Source organism: Prionailurus viverrinus, chromosome B4 (assembly GCF_022837055.1).
Source record: "Prionailurus viverrinus isolate Anna chromosome B4, UM_Priviv_1.0, whole genome shotgun sequence".
Lineage (NCBI taxonomy): Eukaryota > Metazoa > Chordata > Mammalia > Carnivora > Felidae > Prionailurus > Prionailurus viverrinus.
In genome coordinates this window covers 40,643,363-40,662,302 of record NC_062567.1, presented here as the reverse complement: position 1 = coordinate 40,662,302, position 18,940 = coordinate 40,643,363, and the positions used below count along the sequence as shown (strand labels likewise).

The 18,940-nt window shown below is 38.5% G+C and overlaps 1 protein-coding gene across 1 annotated transcript; it reads left to right on the top strand.

Moving 5' to 3' along the window:
• The first annotated feature begins 772 nt into the window (after positions 1 to 772).
• Positions 773 to 14,659, top strand: KLRB1 (killer cell lectin like receptor B1). The gene is made up of 6 exons (XM_047864808.1): positions 773 to 910; positions 6,905 to 7,003; positions 7,667 to 7,741; positions 8,953 to 9,107; positions 9,474 to 9,589; positions 13,252 to 14,659. Exons 1-6 carry the CDS (start codon positions 826 to 828, stop codon positions 13,397 to 13,399), a joined length of 678 nt encoding a protein of 225 aa, XP_047720764.1. The 5' UTR covers positions 773 to 825; the 3' UTR covers positions 13,400 to 14,659.
• Positions 14,660 to 18,940: the final 4,281 nt, after the last annotated feature.

The window sequence follows — 18,940 nt, the reverse complement described above, 5'->3', positions numbered from 1 at the left end:
TGCTCTGATTACAGCAAGTGACTTTGAGGAAATCCCTGGTTTTCTCTCGTATCATTTGCAATGTGGGAATGTCAGACGTGGTGGCATCTAAGATCCTGCCCTAAGGTTCTATGCCTGAAAATCCTTGAAAAAAAGGAAATTCTACAGACTCAAGGCCTCTACTTTCTATAATTCTGGTAGATTTCAATTTTGTACTTATGTGGAGACTCTGTTATAGTCACGAGTGCCTTTAGAACTAAGCTAAGCATGGTCTATGGCTCTTTAGCTATTTGCTTTTTTAAATTATGTTATTAAGGGGCCATGTCCACATTTACAATGCCATTTTTCATATTTTGTAGCTTGATCTACAGCACAAATATTTCACGAAGAATTTAGAACTTTTGAAAGGCATCCTGCCATTTTTGGCATAAATGTTTACTTTTTACAACATTGCATTAAATGTTATTTCTCTTGATTACTGAATCTTTTTGGAGAGTCCCTTAAATTTGCACCCTAGATGAATGTCTCATTTGTCTCATGCCAGTCCTGACCTGGATAAAGATACTCAAAAGGGAGGATTAGAACAACAAGAAGATCTTCCCCAAATTTTGTCAAACAGCTGACCAGTTAACTACGCAAAGTAGACATTACATATCTAAGTATATTGGAAACTCGGTTAAGTGGATTGTCTCACTAATTTACGGAGAAACCCCACAGCTAAAAGTGTAGGTGGGAGGAGATACAAAAAAGCATTTCAGACTGGGCACTTCCTTTCGCTGATCTTGACTCATAGCACTTGGAGTCTGTCCTTACGCACAAGTTTTGTGCCACGTTCTCCTGCTTGCAATGGACACACAAGTGACATATGCTGATTTAAACTTATCCAGGGGTACTTGCCTGGAAAGTTCATCACCCCCATCTCTTCCTCAGGGTAAGTGCCTTTGGTTTTCCATTTGGCATTTGTTTGTCTTTCAGAGTTAGATTTTTCTTTTATATTGATGGTTTTAAATCACAGCTCTGAGGATAAGCAGCAGTCCTATATATATAGGATATATAGGATATATATATATAGGATATATACACCATATATATGTGGATATATAGGATATATAGGATATATATATATATATATATATAGGAGATATATATATATATATGGTATAGCATAGCTTATCTGTAGGTAACAGTAACTGTGACGAAAAGCACACACCTTGTAGGTTTCTTCTTTTATCAAGATATTAGTGTGAAGAGTGAACATCACTCCTATTCCTGAGCCTTGGTTAAAAACCAGGAAGAAATATTTTACACGTATGAACAAAGTAATATTTTAGAGACATAACTATCTTAGAGACATAATAATTTAGAGACATAATTTTACGCGTATGAGCAAAGTAATATTTTAGAGACTTCCTATCATGGTAACATACCTTATTCCAAATCCTTCCCCAAAATACTAATGCTAAGTTTTACTGCATTCCCTCCCATAGTGTTTTTCCCCCCAATATGAAGTATAAGTGCAATGATTAATATCCTTCGCTATCCAAAGAGAAGGAGAAAAATTTTTCTAGAAGAATATCATATTCAAGATCAAAGACTTCAACGTAATTATAATCTGATAGTTTCTAACTTTGAAACTTGATGCTTGAAATGTATCCTGGTTTCGACGGAGATAAGCCATGAGACACTGGAGAATATCATTAAAATAACCTATTTGACACTTGTTGGAATCAGCACTTTTCTGTGTCAGAGAAATTAGTATTTTCAGTGGGGGAAAAAAAAAAAGGGAAACAGTCATGTGAGGTAATAGGTGACGGATGCCAATAGCCTGGAAATGGATGAAAAAAGTCCAGAAACTAGGCAGAAAATATGCACGGAATTATCATGATGTTCTGAAATCTAACCAAATGTACTACTGGGATTATTATCTAACCTGATATTCATTTCATATTGTGCTAAACATTGGGTTATAGCCTTTTAAGATGATTTGGTATAGGTTTGAAACTACTAAATTATCAATGTTCTAAATTGGGAAAAAAGGCTTAGGGTTACCAAATAAGTTTCACTATGCTCTTCATTATGGGGGTTAAGGGGAATTGGAGGATCTTGATAACTACAGTCAGGGTTTGGTGTGGCCACAGTTATTTTTTAGGGAAATAATGAGACTTTCTCTTACCCTATTCAGATCTAGCAAAGGTGGAGAGGGAGGAGGCTGGTGTTTAAAAGGGATGACCTAAAGTGAACACAGAGAAAGGCAGTGAGATTTTCCTCAAAAATTACCATCTATGACCCCAAATCAGTGCGTCCAGAAAATTTGTCCAGTCTGATCATATTTTTGTCCTATTTCACCATCGTGAAAGGAAATCTGAAACAAAGTAGAATAAGGCCAACAAAACGTGTAATTTAAAAACACGGATCTGATATTACAATTGTTGCGAAACCACTGCTGGGCTCCTTGGCTAAACTCTTCAGGCTGTGGTAACTGTTAAACAGTGAACGCACCAAAAGGAGTCAGCGAGCTAGACGGAGATGTGAGCTGTGACCTATTTTGTTACAGCCAATGGTTTGGTCCCTTAGAAAAGTAAGTAAGGTGTTGGTAAAATGCCTCTAGACATTGTTTGTTCATTCAAAAATAAACTATTGGTTTTGAAGCTACAGCAGGGAACAAAATAGAGAAAAAATATTTTCCTTTACTGCAATTATACTACTATAAGAGACATAATAAACAAAAAACTGATTATATGTAAAAAGATCATGTGATATTTAAAACATTTTTTTTAATGTTTATTTATTTTTGAGAGAGACAGAGCAAGCAGCGAAGGGGCAGAGAGAGACACACAGAATCTGAAGTGGGCTCCAGGGTCCAAGCTGACAGCACAGAGCCTGACGTGGGGCTTCAACTCACAAACTGCGAGACCGTGACCTGAGCCGAATGGGACGTTTAACCAACTGAGCCACCCAGATGCCCCAAAAGATCACGTGATATTGAGTGAAATTGAGAAGAATAAAAAATAGAAGTAGAATTTAGTTTGGTGGGGGGTACTGTATCAAATGGAATATTTACAGGAGGTGATGATAAGAAGACATTTGAGTCAAGACCTGTCAAGACTTGTGGGACAAAGTCATGCTTTCTGGGAGAAGAGTCTTTTAGGAAGCTGGACACACAAGTGCAACCTCCCTGACATCAGAACTTACTTGTCATACTGCAGGAGAGCACGCAGATTAGGGTGAAATATCAGCATGTATACATGGAGAGCCACAGGAGATGAAGTTAGAGAGGTCATTCGAAGCCAGATTGAATAGAGATCTGCAGACCACTTTATAGACTTGTCCACATTCAAATCTCCATAGAAAGCCATTGAAAGGTTTAGAGCAATGGAGTAGAATGGTTTAATATGTTGTTTACACCCAAAGAGTAGCCCAGAGTGGGTATTTCCCAATAACTAAGGTTTACTTGGCCTCTTCAACTTGTTATTGTAACTCCATTAATTTCAATCTCATATAGTGCAGCAGAAGAACTTAATACAGAAGAGCATCCCAAGCACAGGACCTTCCATTCAATTCCTTAAGTTTCATCAAGAATGAAGAAGTATCTTTAAAAGTCACTTCAGGCGCACCTGGGTGGCTCAGTCAGTTAAGCATCCAACTCTTGATTTCGTCTCAGGGATGACCCCAGGGTCATGGGATTGAGCCCCATGTTGGGCTTTGTGCTGAGCATGGAGCCTACTTAAGATTCTCTCTCTCTCTCTCTCTCTCTCTCTCTCTCTCTGCCCCTCTCCCAGGCGTGTGCTCTCCCTTTCTCTCTCAAAAAAAAAGTCACTCCAAATTTCCTTTGAGCTATACAGATGGTCCCCTACTTACTAAGGTTCAACTTGCAATTTTTGGACTTTCCAATGGTGTGAAAGCAATACACTTTCAATGGAAACCATACTTTGAATTTTGAATTCAATCTCTTCCCTGGCTAGCAAGGAGCGGCACAATCTTATTGCGTGATGTGGGGCAGTGGCAACCACAGGTCCCCATCAGCCACACCATCATGAAGGTCACAGCCAATACAGTCATCCTGTTCCCGTGTAACCATGCAGCTTTTCACTTTCAGTACACTATTCCCTAAATTGTGAGATTTTCAATACTTTATTCTAAAATAAGCTTTGTGTTAGATGGTTTTGCCCAAGCTTAGGCTAATGTAATTATTCTGAGCCCTTTTAAGATAGGATAGGCTAAGCTATGATGCTCAATAGGTTAGGGATAGTAAAACTATTTTCAAATGACTATCTTTTCAACTTTCACTGGGTTTATGGGGATGCAAGGAATATACATAAGGAATAAGTTGAGGAAGATTTGTAGTTTTTAAAAAAGATTAAAAGAAAAATAACATAATATTTATTGAATAATTACTATGTGCCAAATACTATACATAGCATTTTAGAAGAATTGTTTCAGATAGTCCTTTCAAAAACCTTACAAAGTAGATATTAGTCTACATCTTATAAATGAGGAAATTTGTCACTTATGAAGCTAGAATACCTTGCCCAAAGCAACATGCTCAAATACAGATGTGCTAGATTTGAAAGCCTCTGCTTCTAACCACTGCTGTGCTTCCGTAATAAATATTAAAATAGTCACTATATGTCTCCATTTTGCAAAGTTTCAAGGGAAAAAAGGACGAGGAAGGAAAGAGACATAAAGGTAAAATAATATACATATCTACAACCGGAAGGAATGATATTTTAGGGCCAGTCTTAGGTTCATTGACTGCATTTAGCCATTCTGTATCACAGCGGTTTTCATTAGAAGTTCTAGGTCAATGTTAATCAAGTTTGGTGTTCTCAGATTCAGATGTATGCCCAGAGTTTAGGAGTCTCCTCTGGGTACTTACTCATAGGTGATAATCTATGTGTCACTACCTTGAATCTTACCGATCATCTGTTTCTTCCCATAATCTTTGATCACATTAGTTATTCTAAATTCCATCTACTGGGGAACATTTTAGAAAGAGCTAAGATATGAATGTCAACATACTAACTAAGGGGACCATTAGTAGTTTTCTGAAAATTGGGTTGCACAAAATTATTGCCAGGGACAGTGTAAAAAAACAAAGTGCAAATGGACTTGTAAGTCACTCTGGAACATTTAAGAAGAATAAAAGATAGCATTTTAACAAACCTGGTACTAATATTCTTAACAACTGACTCAAAACAAATAAATGTCTATATAGAGAAATATTAGAAAAAATATAAAAAGAATAGATAATATAAATAAATATAGAGCTTTAGATAAATTAAAAAACCTTTACTTGTAAAAGCCCTCTGCTCTAATAATATAATTTAGAAAACAACTTGTAATATATCTTACAGCTATATTATATATATGTGTATGTATATATATATGTATATATATATGCATGTTATGGCTACATTACATATATATGTTATATATGTGTGTATATGTGCATGTGTGTGTGTGAGTGTGAGTGTGTGTGTGTGTGTGTGTTACAAACCAAATGAGAGCAAAAGGGGTCTTATAATTAAGTCAGAGGTATAGGCATTACCCAAACACAATTTCAAGTGGAGTAACTAAGGTATGAATTACTAGACTAATTCCTATCAGAGCTGATTCAATTTTGGAATCTGAGCTGGTGTTTCCTTGCAAGTTTTTTTTATTAGAACATTACTCTCAGGGGCACCTGGCTAGCTCAGTCAGTTCAGCGTTCGACTTTGGCTCACATCATGATCTTGCGATTCGTGAGCTCAAGGCCCACGTCGGGCTCTGTGCTGACAGTGCGGAGCCTGCTTGGGATTCTCTCTCCCTCTTTTTCTGACCCTCCCCCACTCACACTCTGTCTCTCTCTCTCTCTCTTAAAAATAAATGAACATTAAAAAAATTTTTAAAAATACTCTCATTATTTTTCCCCATGAAATTTATAGTTTTAAAGATGTCTAGAACAAAATATATTGATACACTTATGATTAATTTATGCTCCCATTTCATTAATTAATATAATCACAATTTCTTTTTTTAATGTTTATTTATTTTGTGAGAGAGAGAGGGAGCAAGAGCATGTGTGCTTGCAAACAAAGGAAGGGCAGAGAGAGAGGGAGAGAGAGAATCCCAAGTAGGCTCCATGCTGTCAGCACAGAGCCCAATGCAGGGCTCGATCTCACAAACCATGACACCATGACCTGAGCAGAAATCAAGAGTCAGATGCTCAACCAACTGAGATACCCAGGCTCCCCCATAATCACAATTTGTGATAAACAGGATAAACATGAGACACAGTATACTGTAAATGATATGATTGCAGAGAAAAACAAATGTATTTGATATTTGTTAGACGATGCAACGTTGTAGACATAAGTTCATGTTATGTTATATTCATCGAAATACTAAAATAATATGCAGCCTCATAAAACACTCTTCTCTGATTCAAGTTGGAGATAATTGCTTTAGACAACAATAAAGCAGAGGAATCCATGTCTAAGAATAGAATTGTTGTGTGTCACGAGAACCTAAAATGGTACTTAGCACAAAATAGAGCCTCCATAGAACTCATTCTAACATATCTTGACTGGATGAAGGCCATCCTTTTTAGACAAAATTCTTTGACTTACTTCCTACAATAGGGCGTGTGCTTCATTTTCATACAGCACTTGGCAATTTTCGAAACTTTTCACATCTATCCCATTTGATTGTTACACCAATCTTTTGTACCTAAGACAAGCGTAAATATTTCTGTTTTACTCATGAGCCAAATCTCAGGTGGATCTGACTGAGAACCCATCTCGCGGAGCTCTAATATGGCTGATAAGCGTTCTTTCCTGCCCCCAGCTCCCAACTTGAATCTGTCTATATGCGACCCAAACCACCTTTGCTTTTTGTTCCAGATGGACCCAACCAGTTAACTAAGTGTATTTTCTTAACTTCTCAGACATCTGTCAAGGTCCACCTTGGCATCAGTTGGCTCTGAAACTTGGTTGTACTGGGGTTATTCTTCTTACCTTGACTGTGATTGGGTTGAGTATTTCAGGTAAGTGATTCAAGATCATTTGCTTCAGAATACATATTTTGTTCCTATCACAAATATTAGAGTATCAAATAATTTGGCCACCCCCAAACTTAGCGAAAGACCAATGAAAGAAAAACAATTACAAAACAATGCTTTTAACAATGCTCAGCCCAGATCTACTCTGTGAACTTCAGCCTTTTGGATTTCTGTTTCTAATTGTTCTGATCATCTTCATGAGGTATTTCAGATGTGCTCCAGAACTTAAAATTAGATCACCATTCTAACAAAGACATGACAATAACAAAGATAATTTAAATTTTCCATTATTTACAGTTTCTTCAGTACCTATTATATTCCAGATTGCACAAGGCAATCTCTCCCATGGGGTAGGCATAATTATATTCCTCCCGAAAATGAGAAAGCTTGGTCAGGAGTATAAACAACTTAAGAGTAGATAACAGGTAACAACGTCTATGTAAGTTCATTGTTAGGTGTTTTTTCTTGTTTGTTTGTTTACGTATGCTGTGTTCTAACTAGACCCTTTGTTACTACATAGCTATTGCCTTTATAGTCTACCCACATTCAAGCTGGTTGAGATAACATAGTTTCCCGAAGTGATCATAACATATCCATTTTGCCACATTCAGCATTTAATCTTCTTACTGGTTTCTCCTTATTTACTAGTAATATTCTTAAGACAAAACTTGTCAATAGAAGAAAGCCGTGTGGATGTTCAAGAGAACAGGAATGAAACAACAGGTAATTTTGTAGCTTGGAAGTTCCTAAAAATAACAGCTCGTATTTGACCGATACCATACATTACATTAGCAAAGGCTCCTAACAACCCATATATTCAGATAGGATGAGCTTTCTGACTTTATGTTTGACAACCCTGGGGAATGGGAGGGTTAAGCAACTCACTTAGGGTCATACACCAAGTAAGAGGCGACAATGGAAATTGTACCTGTGGCCTGACCTCAGAGCCGATGATCTTAACCACTAGGTCACACTTCCACACTTAGAGGAAACAAAATAAGTATTCTGAAGCCAGTGATCGTGAATCACTTACCTGACACACTCCACCCCAACACAAATGTTGCTGCTAGAATATTCAAGAATTAACAGCCAAATATCAAGTTAAGAAGTAATATACGCACCTAAGTGAAATAGTGGATGATTTTAGTGAGCATGTCAAGCAGTTAACTTTTAACTGAAGTTAATTAGTAAAACTGAAATATAAAATAAGTTTCTAAATATTTGTCATATTCACTACTAGGAGGTTAATCTTGCTTCACGAAGCAGTGTGCGTTAATAAAGACACTGCGGTTGAATGACTGTAGTAAAATATGATTGTGGATGGTGCACATGCTCCCAGATCATCAATTTTAAGTAACCTGGAAAATCCTTCTGGAAAATGTTATCCAACAGATTGCACTAAGTAAGCAAGTATATACTTTGGCAATTGGAAATTTTCCGTAGTACTGGTCATCAATTTAGGGCGGTAAATTATATTTGCTTTGCAGTTTACAAGTTGTTTGAGGTAAAAACTCCTTTCGATAAGTTTGATATTGTTGGATATGTAGTGGAATCAACACTACTGATGAGCTTGAGAAAATTCAGCAATAGTTTTGACTCTTCACACCATCTGATTATGTGCACTTAAATTATTCTGTCAGTGCCTTAAAAAGTAAGATGTGGCTGCGTAAATGATTTTAATGGTCTTTTCCTATTCTAACACTCTATGATTGCATTTATGCCCCCTACAACTGGTCATGGATTTCCAATTCTTGATATCAGAATGGAGAGTGTCAAAAACCTCAGAATTATAGCCAATCCATTCATTGTTCTCACAATGATAATCAGAGACTTTTGTGCATTTATGATGACTTGTGCATGTGTGATTGGTTGTGGTGGGTGGAAACAGGAGAGAACTATAACACTTATTTATTTCCTCTTTCTCTTTACTTCAGAGAAACCAGACCTGTTAAAGTGCCCAAAAGATTGGCGTCTACTACGAGAAAAATGCTTGTTTTTTTCTCTCGCTTCCAACACTTGGAACTACAGTCTAGCTGACTGTTCCACAAAAGAATCCAGTTTGCTGCTTTTTCAAGATCCAGAAGAATTGGTAAATAATTAAATAAGATACCTTAATAGAACTTAGCACTTTTTTCTAACCTTACCACGGCCTTTGGGGTTCAGCCCAAAGGGGTTATGCAGATACAAGTAGCAACTTTGACTTCAAGAAGCTCACAATCTGAGAGACGAAACAGACACATAAGGAAATAATTGAATGTAATTTGATGAATGCAACAATACAAATATAGAGAGTCATATCACAAAGAAGGAATAATCAACTCTGATGGGGAGTTAGGAAAGTCATCATAGATGAGGTAAGACTTGAACTCAGTTTTAGAGAAAGAGTAGAAAAATGCAAACCATGAATAGATCACACAGATTCAGTATTCCGCCATTTTGTTTGCTTTATTTATAGAGACACGTACAAAGCCTGATACCTAAAAAAGAATTTCTGTTTTGGATTGGATTAAATTTAACATTATCAGAGAAGAAATGGAAGTGGATAAATGGGTCATTTTTAAATCCAAACGTGTGAGTATTTGATAAGCCAATTTGAATATTCACGCTATACCAGCTTTGTATTTCGAGAACGTAAAATTGTTATGAAAGACTGAGTTTTGTGGTTTCCATTTGGCTTAGAAATTTTCAAGATGTCCAGAATAGACTTAGAAGATGAACGATTCTGAAGCTGGTTGGTTGAAAGTCCCATATGGGAAAAGACATCAGCCCTTTAGAGCAATATATATATATATATATATATATATATATATATATATATATTTACCTATTTACCTACAACGGAGATTTAGGAAACAAGGAATAGATAATTTGGTGGCGGGGTTGGGGGGATGGGGATTGCATTAAACCATCTCTAGCTGGAGGCTTTTAGCATGAAGAATTATTTAAGTAGTGTTTTTCAGTGAATTAAAAAAAAAAAAAAGTAAATATCAAGAGTGTGGAATGCAGACAGGCCAGAAAGCCTTACCGATAACATAAACAATCAATTAACATATATTTTAAATATATTATACTTATTCTACACTGTATTCTTGCAATAAGCTAGAGAAAAGAAAATGTTATTAAGAAAACCATAAAACTAGAAAATACACTTACAGTAACACACCGTATTTATCAAAAGACCATGTGAAGTGAACGCATATAGTTCAAACCCATGATGTTCAAAGGTCAACGGTATATTTTAACAAGAGGTGCAAAGGAGACAATTATTTGAGGGGATGCGATGAATATGGCATAGGCCACAAAGGATCTATTAGCTATTTTCTATTGGGTGTCTCATTGTAATTTTTTGTGTAAGCTGTCCAAGAAAATTATCGGTTCAATAGGAGGGTTGATACTACCCAAATAAATTACATATTTTAACAGAATTAATGGATAATTGTGTAACAAAGGCAGAGAATTTTTTCCTCGGAAGCAAAAGTATGCATTCAAGTAATGTTTCTGTAAAGAACGTCTTTTGATAAGTTGTCCAGAAGAGATGATGTTGTGTTGCTTTATTTTTTAACTTATTTTAATGTGTATTTATTTTTGAGAGAGAGACACAGAGCATGAGCAGGGAAGGGGCAGAGAAAGGCAGACACAGAATCCGAAGCAGGCTCCAGGCCCTGAGCTGTCAGTGCGGAGCCCGACGCGGGGCTCCAACCCACAAACTGTGAGATCGTGACCTGAGCTGAAGTCGGACGCTTAAACCGACTGAGCCACCCAGGCGCCCCTGTGTTCCAGTTTTTGAGTCTGTGAAGACTTCAATCACATTTGTATAAATGAGAGTTAAAACTTTTTTATCATTCAAAAAACATGAGGAATATGAGGAAAACACATGAGACTTAAAACACAGGAACATGTCCAAGTTTATCTAAACTATAGTGTAAACGTGTAAGGAAAAGTGTTAAACATTGAAACATATGTTGGCTTAATTAGCAAATTTTTATGTTGTTTGACACATGTTCTAAAATATTTTTTAAAGGTGATTCTTCAAAAAAATTATTTTAGGGGCGCCTGGGTGGCTCAGTCGGTTAAGCGTCCGACTTCGGCTCAGGTCATAATCTCGCGGTCCGTGAGTTCTAGCCCCACGTCGGGCTCTGTGCCGACAGCTCAGAGCCTGGAGCCTGCTTCAGATTCTGCGTCTCCCTCTCTCTCTGCCCCTCCCCCACTCATGCTCTGTCTCTCTCCTTCAAAAATAAATAAACATTAAAAAAAATTAAAAAAAATTGTTTTAAAGTCTAAGTGTTCCGAGGTAGAATAAATTTATGAAAGGGCAAGCCTACTCTTTCTGGTGGATAAAATGTGCTTTCACACCACCCATGTATACCACACACACACCAAAAACAACACACACACGTCAAACACACATCACACATACACGACACAAGGCATGCACAAAATACGCTGACTACACGTATACAACACACGCACTCCACACATACATCACACACACACCACGCAAATTCCAAAAAAAAAAAAAAAAAAATCTATCTTCATTTTTTACATGTTTTCTGGCGATTACTCTCTGTACTTTATTCCCATATAAATGAAAATTTAATGTTGACTTATTTTTCTTTGTTCATACCCAAATTAGGGTTAATGGAAATCAGTGTGTGTGTGTTTATTTTACTGAAGTTTATAATAAAATTGGAGAACACTGACGTGTCCGTGAGCGGAAATATAGGTAAAGCGGATGCATTAAATTCAGCTGAACATGCCATTTTACTCTGAGATAAAAATTATGCTTTAATTAAATATGGCAGTGATCAGGTAAACCTGGAAGGAATGGGGTTGTAGTAGAAAGAGTATTCATTAAATTCTGCTTTTATTTTAACTGTCAGCCTGGCTTTCAGGTTAAAAAAAAAAATAGAGGGTGATAGTAATTGGTTTTGCAGGACCAAAGTTTAGGGATTAAATGAGATAAGGTAGAGAACCAGGCTGAGATCTGGTTAAGGAAAGCCTAGGGAGCCATTGACGATCTTTCGGAAAGAAAGTCTTTGATTTGGCCATCTAAGCATTACAAAGTTATCTTGTAAAGCGGAAGAAGGAATCAAATGGGTAGAAGAGATAAAACATGGCGGACTTTGGCAATAGCCCAGTTGAGAGAAGTTCGTAAGTTGACTAGGGTGTCAGACACTAGGAAGGAATCGGATTGGCTGCTCAGGCCGAAAGGGCTGCATGGAGAAATGCAGTGAAGGAACAAAGAAAAGCTGTGACAGACCCCTATCCTCTTTGTTTAAAATTGGATAAGAGAGTCTTGAACCATCCCATCCTGGCACCTCACCTTAGTGCCGCCTATTCCCAATACATTCCATAAGCCTCATGCGTGTTGGAACCAACGACATTCTGAAGCAGACACTCACCAATTTCTGTTTGGAATGAGGAAAAATGGAAGCCTCTGGCCCTGGTCACATACCACACAAACTAAGCCTCTTTTTTTTTGTTTGTTTTTAATGTTTTTATTTATTTTTGAGACAGAGACAGACAGAGCATGAGCAGGGGAGGGGCAGAGAGAGAGAGACACAGAATCTGAAATGGGCTCCAGGCTCTGAGCTCTCAGCACAGAGCCCAACGCGGGGCTCAAACTCACAGACCGTGAGATCGTGACCTGAGCCGAAGTCGGACGCTTAACCGACTGAGCCACCCAGGCGCCCCACTAAGCCTCTTTTCTAAGTCGATCCAAATTCTGTAGACCCTGCATGTCCATCACCTGTTGTCTACTTAACATGTTTACTGAGCGCACACTTGAAGCATTGTCAGAACTTCACATGTGCTATCTCAATGCCTCCCCCAAATATCAGGTGGTCCTGTCCTCTCTATTTAAGAAAACTGAAGCTCAGTAAAGTTAAGAAACTTTTCACATGTATTAAGGACAGAATAAGAATAAGAAGAGAGCCCCAGTTTGCAAAGCTTGGTGTTTGTTTGTTTGTTTGTTTGTTTGTGTGTATATATTAGTTTGAAGCTTCTTGGTAGAGAATGCTTTTCCAGTGAAGATAAGCTGGCAAGGGCCGGAGATTTATTATTAGCTTTAAATTAAAAGTTTACACCCTTAGGTTTGTGACTGTGCGCTTGCTCTGTACTCAATAATTTAGCAGCCGATTGTTTCCTGAAAGTTGTAGGAGACGCTGGCTGCATGAGGAGAATTATGTGAGAAAATTCCAAGCACTAAATGACCCTTTTCGTTTGCTCCACAGATTACGTATTGTTGGTTATACTAAGAAAAACAGCTGTGTTTACGTCTCACCGACAGGAATTTTTTCTGAGGACTGTGACACAGACAACAAATGGATCTGCCAGAAAGAACTACAACCTGTCAGAAATAAGGCGTGTTCGGGCTCTTGACTACGCATTCCCTCTCAATTTCTCTACTTTCCATCACAGGTCTCTGCATCTATACAGCTAACCTGGCCCCATGTATATCTAGAAGCACAAAGTGAACCAATACTGACTATTCTAAAACTGTTGTGAATCTTACAGAAGTTCACGGCTAACCTACTCATTGTATGAATGAGGAAGCAAATACATAGGGAAACCAAGTATCATTTTAAGATACAGTGACGTTCCATGGAGAGAAGCCCAGACCAGTTGACTGGTTTCCAGTCTTGGCTTATACATGTGGCCTTCATTGATCCCCTCTATGCTTTAGCTCACCTCTAGAAAAGTTACAGTAAAAGATTTCTAAAGTCCTGTGGATATTTCATAGTCTGTGATTTTTCATATTATCACACAACTGGATTGTTCCAGAACATTGGCCTAAGTCCATTCTCTTGACTCTGATATCAGAATCTCATGACCAAAGGATCTTGGGAAGGGACCTAAACTCTTCCTGCCATTCCAGTGTTCTTCCTATTTTAATTTTCTCATTACTTCTTTATTTTCCTTCTATGATCCCTTCTCTCTAGGCTCACAAACAGGCTGTAGGAAATATGTAATTAAATTTTTCATTATTTAGTGGAAAATAAGCGATTTTTTTCATCAAAAGGGAAATCTTTATTCAGATAAATGTCGGGAGTGTTCACTTTTTAAAAATATGCCACATTTTCTATGGAGATCGAACAATAATAATCCTGGACTTATTCTGTAAGGAGGTTTACAATAAAATTTCTGAAAAATAGGTACCTACTTACTTTGATCATTCAATGCCAATTTGAATTACACAAATTCAAATACATATAATAATGACCTAAATATTTCAATTTCTGTTTTTCATGATGATTTATAATACTTGTTAATATAAAATTTTGAATATGTCCAAACCCCAAAGCATAACTCATTTTGTGTCAGATACTTGGGAAATAAATTACTTAGGGAGACATTCTACACAAGAGCGTCATTACAAACGATGTAACATAAAAGTGAGACTATGAAATGTTTGGCACCCTTGAGGAAATGACCTGCAAAGAACAGAAACCTGTGTTGCAAGAAAAAAGTGTTTCCATAACTGACGACATACATTTCCACCCCTTGGAGTGACATTCAGTTCCACCTTCTAAAGCGAATCAGGATAAGGCTAAGTGCATCCAGTTAAACCAGAATTCATTCCAAACATGGGCCTGTTCCTTCTCCTACACCTGTTAGATCTGAAACGAAGTGCCCCAAAAGTGCACATCCATAAGAAACTTTTACAAAAAAAAACTGACTCCAAGAATTTAGGGTCTTGGACTTTTGCTATTGCAGCATGAGGAAGGCAGGTCTAACTGTATTCTAGGCAGATTAAGAAATATTAGGTCTAAGGAACAATTTTGGTTACGTATTTGAGTCAGTGTTTGTTGACAATAAGCCAACTGCGACTCCAAAACACGTCAAAAGAGATCCCGTGTCATTCAAGATCTGCCATCTACATTTTCTCTAAGCAGCCCATACGCTCCAGGCACAGACGCCTTGCCTGTCTCCAGACACCTCCTGATGTTTTAGGATTACGGAGTTTCATACCTGTTGTCCCGCAAGGGTGTGACGCTGTTTTCACGCAACGTCTTTATTCTTTAGCTAGAAGAACCCTAGTAGTTGTGGAAGGCTTAACTCAAATGGTAGTTCCTTTCTGAATTTTTGCTCAAACTTCTCTGTCTCCCACAATTTGTCATTTATTTCTCTTTCCTCCTCTGAAATATAATTACATTCCTCCTTTGCTGTCTTTTCGTGTGCTGCTTTTACTCTTGTAAGGCTGGTTCCACGGCTCTCCTGGCTAGGGTTGGACAAGTACCAAGACAGAACAATGGAAGGAAGAAAAGAGAAGTCCCTGACTCCTTTTGATACAGTGAGCTAAGCTGACTAACTGGCACAGTAACAGTCTGTTTATGTTGTAGGAGATTGACCTTGAAGCTGAACCAGTGAGATTCCTTCTGTTTCTTTTCTATGTTATGTGCTTGGATTTGAAGTCCATTTGCTTCTGTTTGATCTTCTTACCTATTCACTTCACAGCTCTCTTCATTAGGCACCTTACCTGTTAAAAAGTAGGTCTCATGGGAAAACATGGTGGAAAAAACTAAAAACTAAAAATAAAATATCCTCGATACCTTAACCTAGCTTTGTTTTTGTTTTTGTTTTGAGAGAGAAGGAAAACACAGTGGGGGATGGGCAGAGAGAGAGGGAGACACAGAATCTGACGCAGGTTCCAGGCTCTGAGCTGTTAACGGGAGCTCATTGGGTGGGGGCTCGGAATCACAAACCCTGATATCATGACCTGATCCAAAGTCAGCAGCTTAACCAACTGAGCCACCCAGACACCCCAAACTTAGCTTTTTCAAAAAGTCGTTGTTTCCAATGCACAGATGTGTAGGCAGCCAGCTGTGAGATTCTTTTCCTTTATAATGCAGGTATGGGTAAACCAGAATAACTTTTGACTTAGGTACCAAGCCTGGAAACTTGAAATACAAGGCCAACAAGGGATATGTACTTGTACTTCAGTGGTTTGCTGTGGACTCCATTCTGCCCCCTTGTGGACTTAAAATCCCTGTACGGTAGAATTTGTTTATTGAATGGGTTTACCTAGATGGCTCTTGCTTGGGGTGTCTAAATGCAGTTTGAGTGAAACGGCGATTGGGGCTGGTGTTATTTCAAATCCTTCCGCCTAACATCTGGGGCTCTTGATTCTGACCACAGACCTTTGCAAGGTGGCTGAGTTACAAGAACAGTTTTCCGAAAAAGCCCATTTTCCAAACAACAATACAAGCTGCATAGAATGACTTGTCAACATTCGGGAAATGACCCACTGAGAGAGCTAGAACCCACATCGGACCTCCCAGGTATAGGAAGCCAATTGCGTGGCTACCTCTCTTTCTATCCCAACACAATCAGTCAGGGCCCTTTCAAAACAAACATTTGAACATTGCTACCCAGAGTGTGCTTTGGATTTATCATTTGTGCTCCCTGGGACACTTGCAAAATTCTACTTTAGGTAACTGCCACGTGGCTACAAATTCCCAGGTGCAGGCATTCAATAGGCATAATCTCTCCATGTAATTCCAATTCTGATTTCAGTTTCTCTCCAGATAGTTTGTTTCTCCAGGCTTTTATTCAGATATTTTTATTCATTAGTAATAATTTGGGGGCTGAAAGCACCAAAAACAGTATCCAATTATTAGTACTTTGTTTGGTGCTAATGAGGACATAGGATGATTTAAATTAATGATTATTTGTAAGTGAAGTGATTTTGCCCAACTAGCAATGGAAGTGTGGATCCAGAATGCAACCTTTTGAATCACAATTCTCTCTGCTTGTTTCTTCACTGATGTGTCCCAAGAACCTAGAAAGATGTCTGGGATATGGCAGGTACTCAGTGAATAGTGCATGAATGATGATTTAAGAAGAATAAATATTTTGGGGTGTCTGGGTGACTCAGTCGGTTGAGCGTCCGACTGTGGCCCAGGTCATGATCCCATGGTTAGTGAATTCGAGCCCCACGTCAGGCTCTGTGCTGACAGCTCGGAGACTGGAGCCTGTTTTGGATTCTGTGTCTCTCTCTCTCTCTCTCTCTGCCCCTCCCTAGCTTATGCTCTCACTCTCCCTCTCTCTCTCTCTGTCGAAAAGAAATAAACTTAAAAACATTTTTTTAAATAAAAAAGAAAGAATAAATATTCTATATCAGAGTTTACTTTGTAGGAAATTTGGGGTAGTTAATAAAACAATTTTTAGGAGCTGATACATGGGATGTGAATGCCTTTGTTCATGCTGCTTTTCTGAGTGAATGCTCTTCTTTCCTCTTTCCCTGTTGGGAATTTCCAATATTTTTAACACCCAAATGAAGTCTATCTTCTAGAAAGTGACCTGTGATTGTTTCGGCACAGTAGATGTTGTTTTCTATGAAATCTTGTACGTTCAGCCTTACCCACCTACTTTGTATTACATATATTATCAATTCCTTTCTTCCTCAATTTTGTCACTATGCTAAGACAAATTCAGGTCTTTCGGGTCATTTATTTTACTTACTTTCAAATTTTCACGCTACTTAGGGGCTCAGCATATAATTGAACTGCTTCTGGCTTATCAGTGTTTTTTCCTGAATTAATATCCATCGCAGTTATCAGGCAGCGACAGACAAAAACAACACAGAGGAGGGATTGCTACAACAAACCGAAATAAGGTCCCAAATCTCTAACCAGTTAAAGCAGAGCAAACGAATCCTCAGCAAATTATATTTAAAATTTTCACATTTGGGGAGCCTGGGTGGCGCAGTCGGTTAAGCGTCCGACTTCAGCCAGGTCACGATCTCGCGGTCCGTGAGTTCGAGCCCCACGTCGGGCTCTGCGCTGATGGCTCAGAGCCTGGAGCCTGTTTCCGATTCTGTGTCTCCCTCTGTCTCTGCCCCTCCCCCGTTCATGCTCTGTCTCTCTCTGTCCCAAAAATAAATAAACGTTGAAAAAAAAATTTAAAAAAAAATAACATAAAAAAAAATAAAATTTTCACATTTAATTAACGGGATTATATAATGCCAAAATAGACTTATAAGAGAAACAATAAGTACAAATACAATCGTATTTGCTACCTTCATCAGTTAAGTTTTGCTATGTGACAGATCACCTCAAAACTCAGTGGATTAAAACACAATGACTTAGTTTGCTCACCAGATTATGGGTCAGCCAGAAGCTTCTACTGATCTGATCCTGGTTTGGCTGGTCTCGTCTGGGCTCACTCATGTACCTGGGGCTGCTGACTGACCAACTGAAGGCCGACTGGGCTAGGGGGACCTTAGTCAGCTGTGGGCCAGTGGGCTTACTGTCCACTTGGCTAATAGGCCCATGCGTTTCTTATTCTCCATCAGACTATCTCAAGTTAATCAGACAGTGGCTGGGAGAGTTCCAAGAGGTAGAAGGCTCTAGGTTTGCAACTGGACTTGTTACTCTCCCGCATTTGATTGGACAAATCAAGTCAAAAACTAGCCCAGATTCAAGGCATGGAGGTAATAGACTTTTGGTCTTAATGAGAGGAAGTTCAAAGTCCCACTACAAAGGGCGTGGGTACAATGGAGAGGGAGGGAACCAGTATCAGTGCTATTTCTTTTTATTCAATTTGCATATAACCCTTTAAAAAAATTTTTAAGTGTTTATTTATTTTTGAGAGAGAGACAGAGACAGAGTGCAAGTGGGGGAAGGGCAGACAGAGAGAGAGAGAGATTGAGAGAGAGACACACACAGAATCCGAAGCAGGCTCCAGGCTCCGAGCTGTCAGCACAGAGCCCGATGTGGGGCCTGAACTCACAAAATGCTAGATCATGACCTGAGCCAAAGTCGGGCACTTAACCAACTGAGCCACCCAGGCGCCCCTGCATATAACCCTCTAAAGTGATTTCTGGTTGTACCATACTTCACCTAGCGTATATGCAGAATTTTCTCCTAGTAATTGGGATATTGGTACTAGATGTCCACAAAGGCATTTTTCAATGGAAGG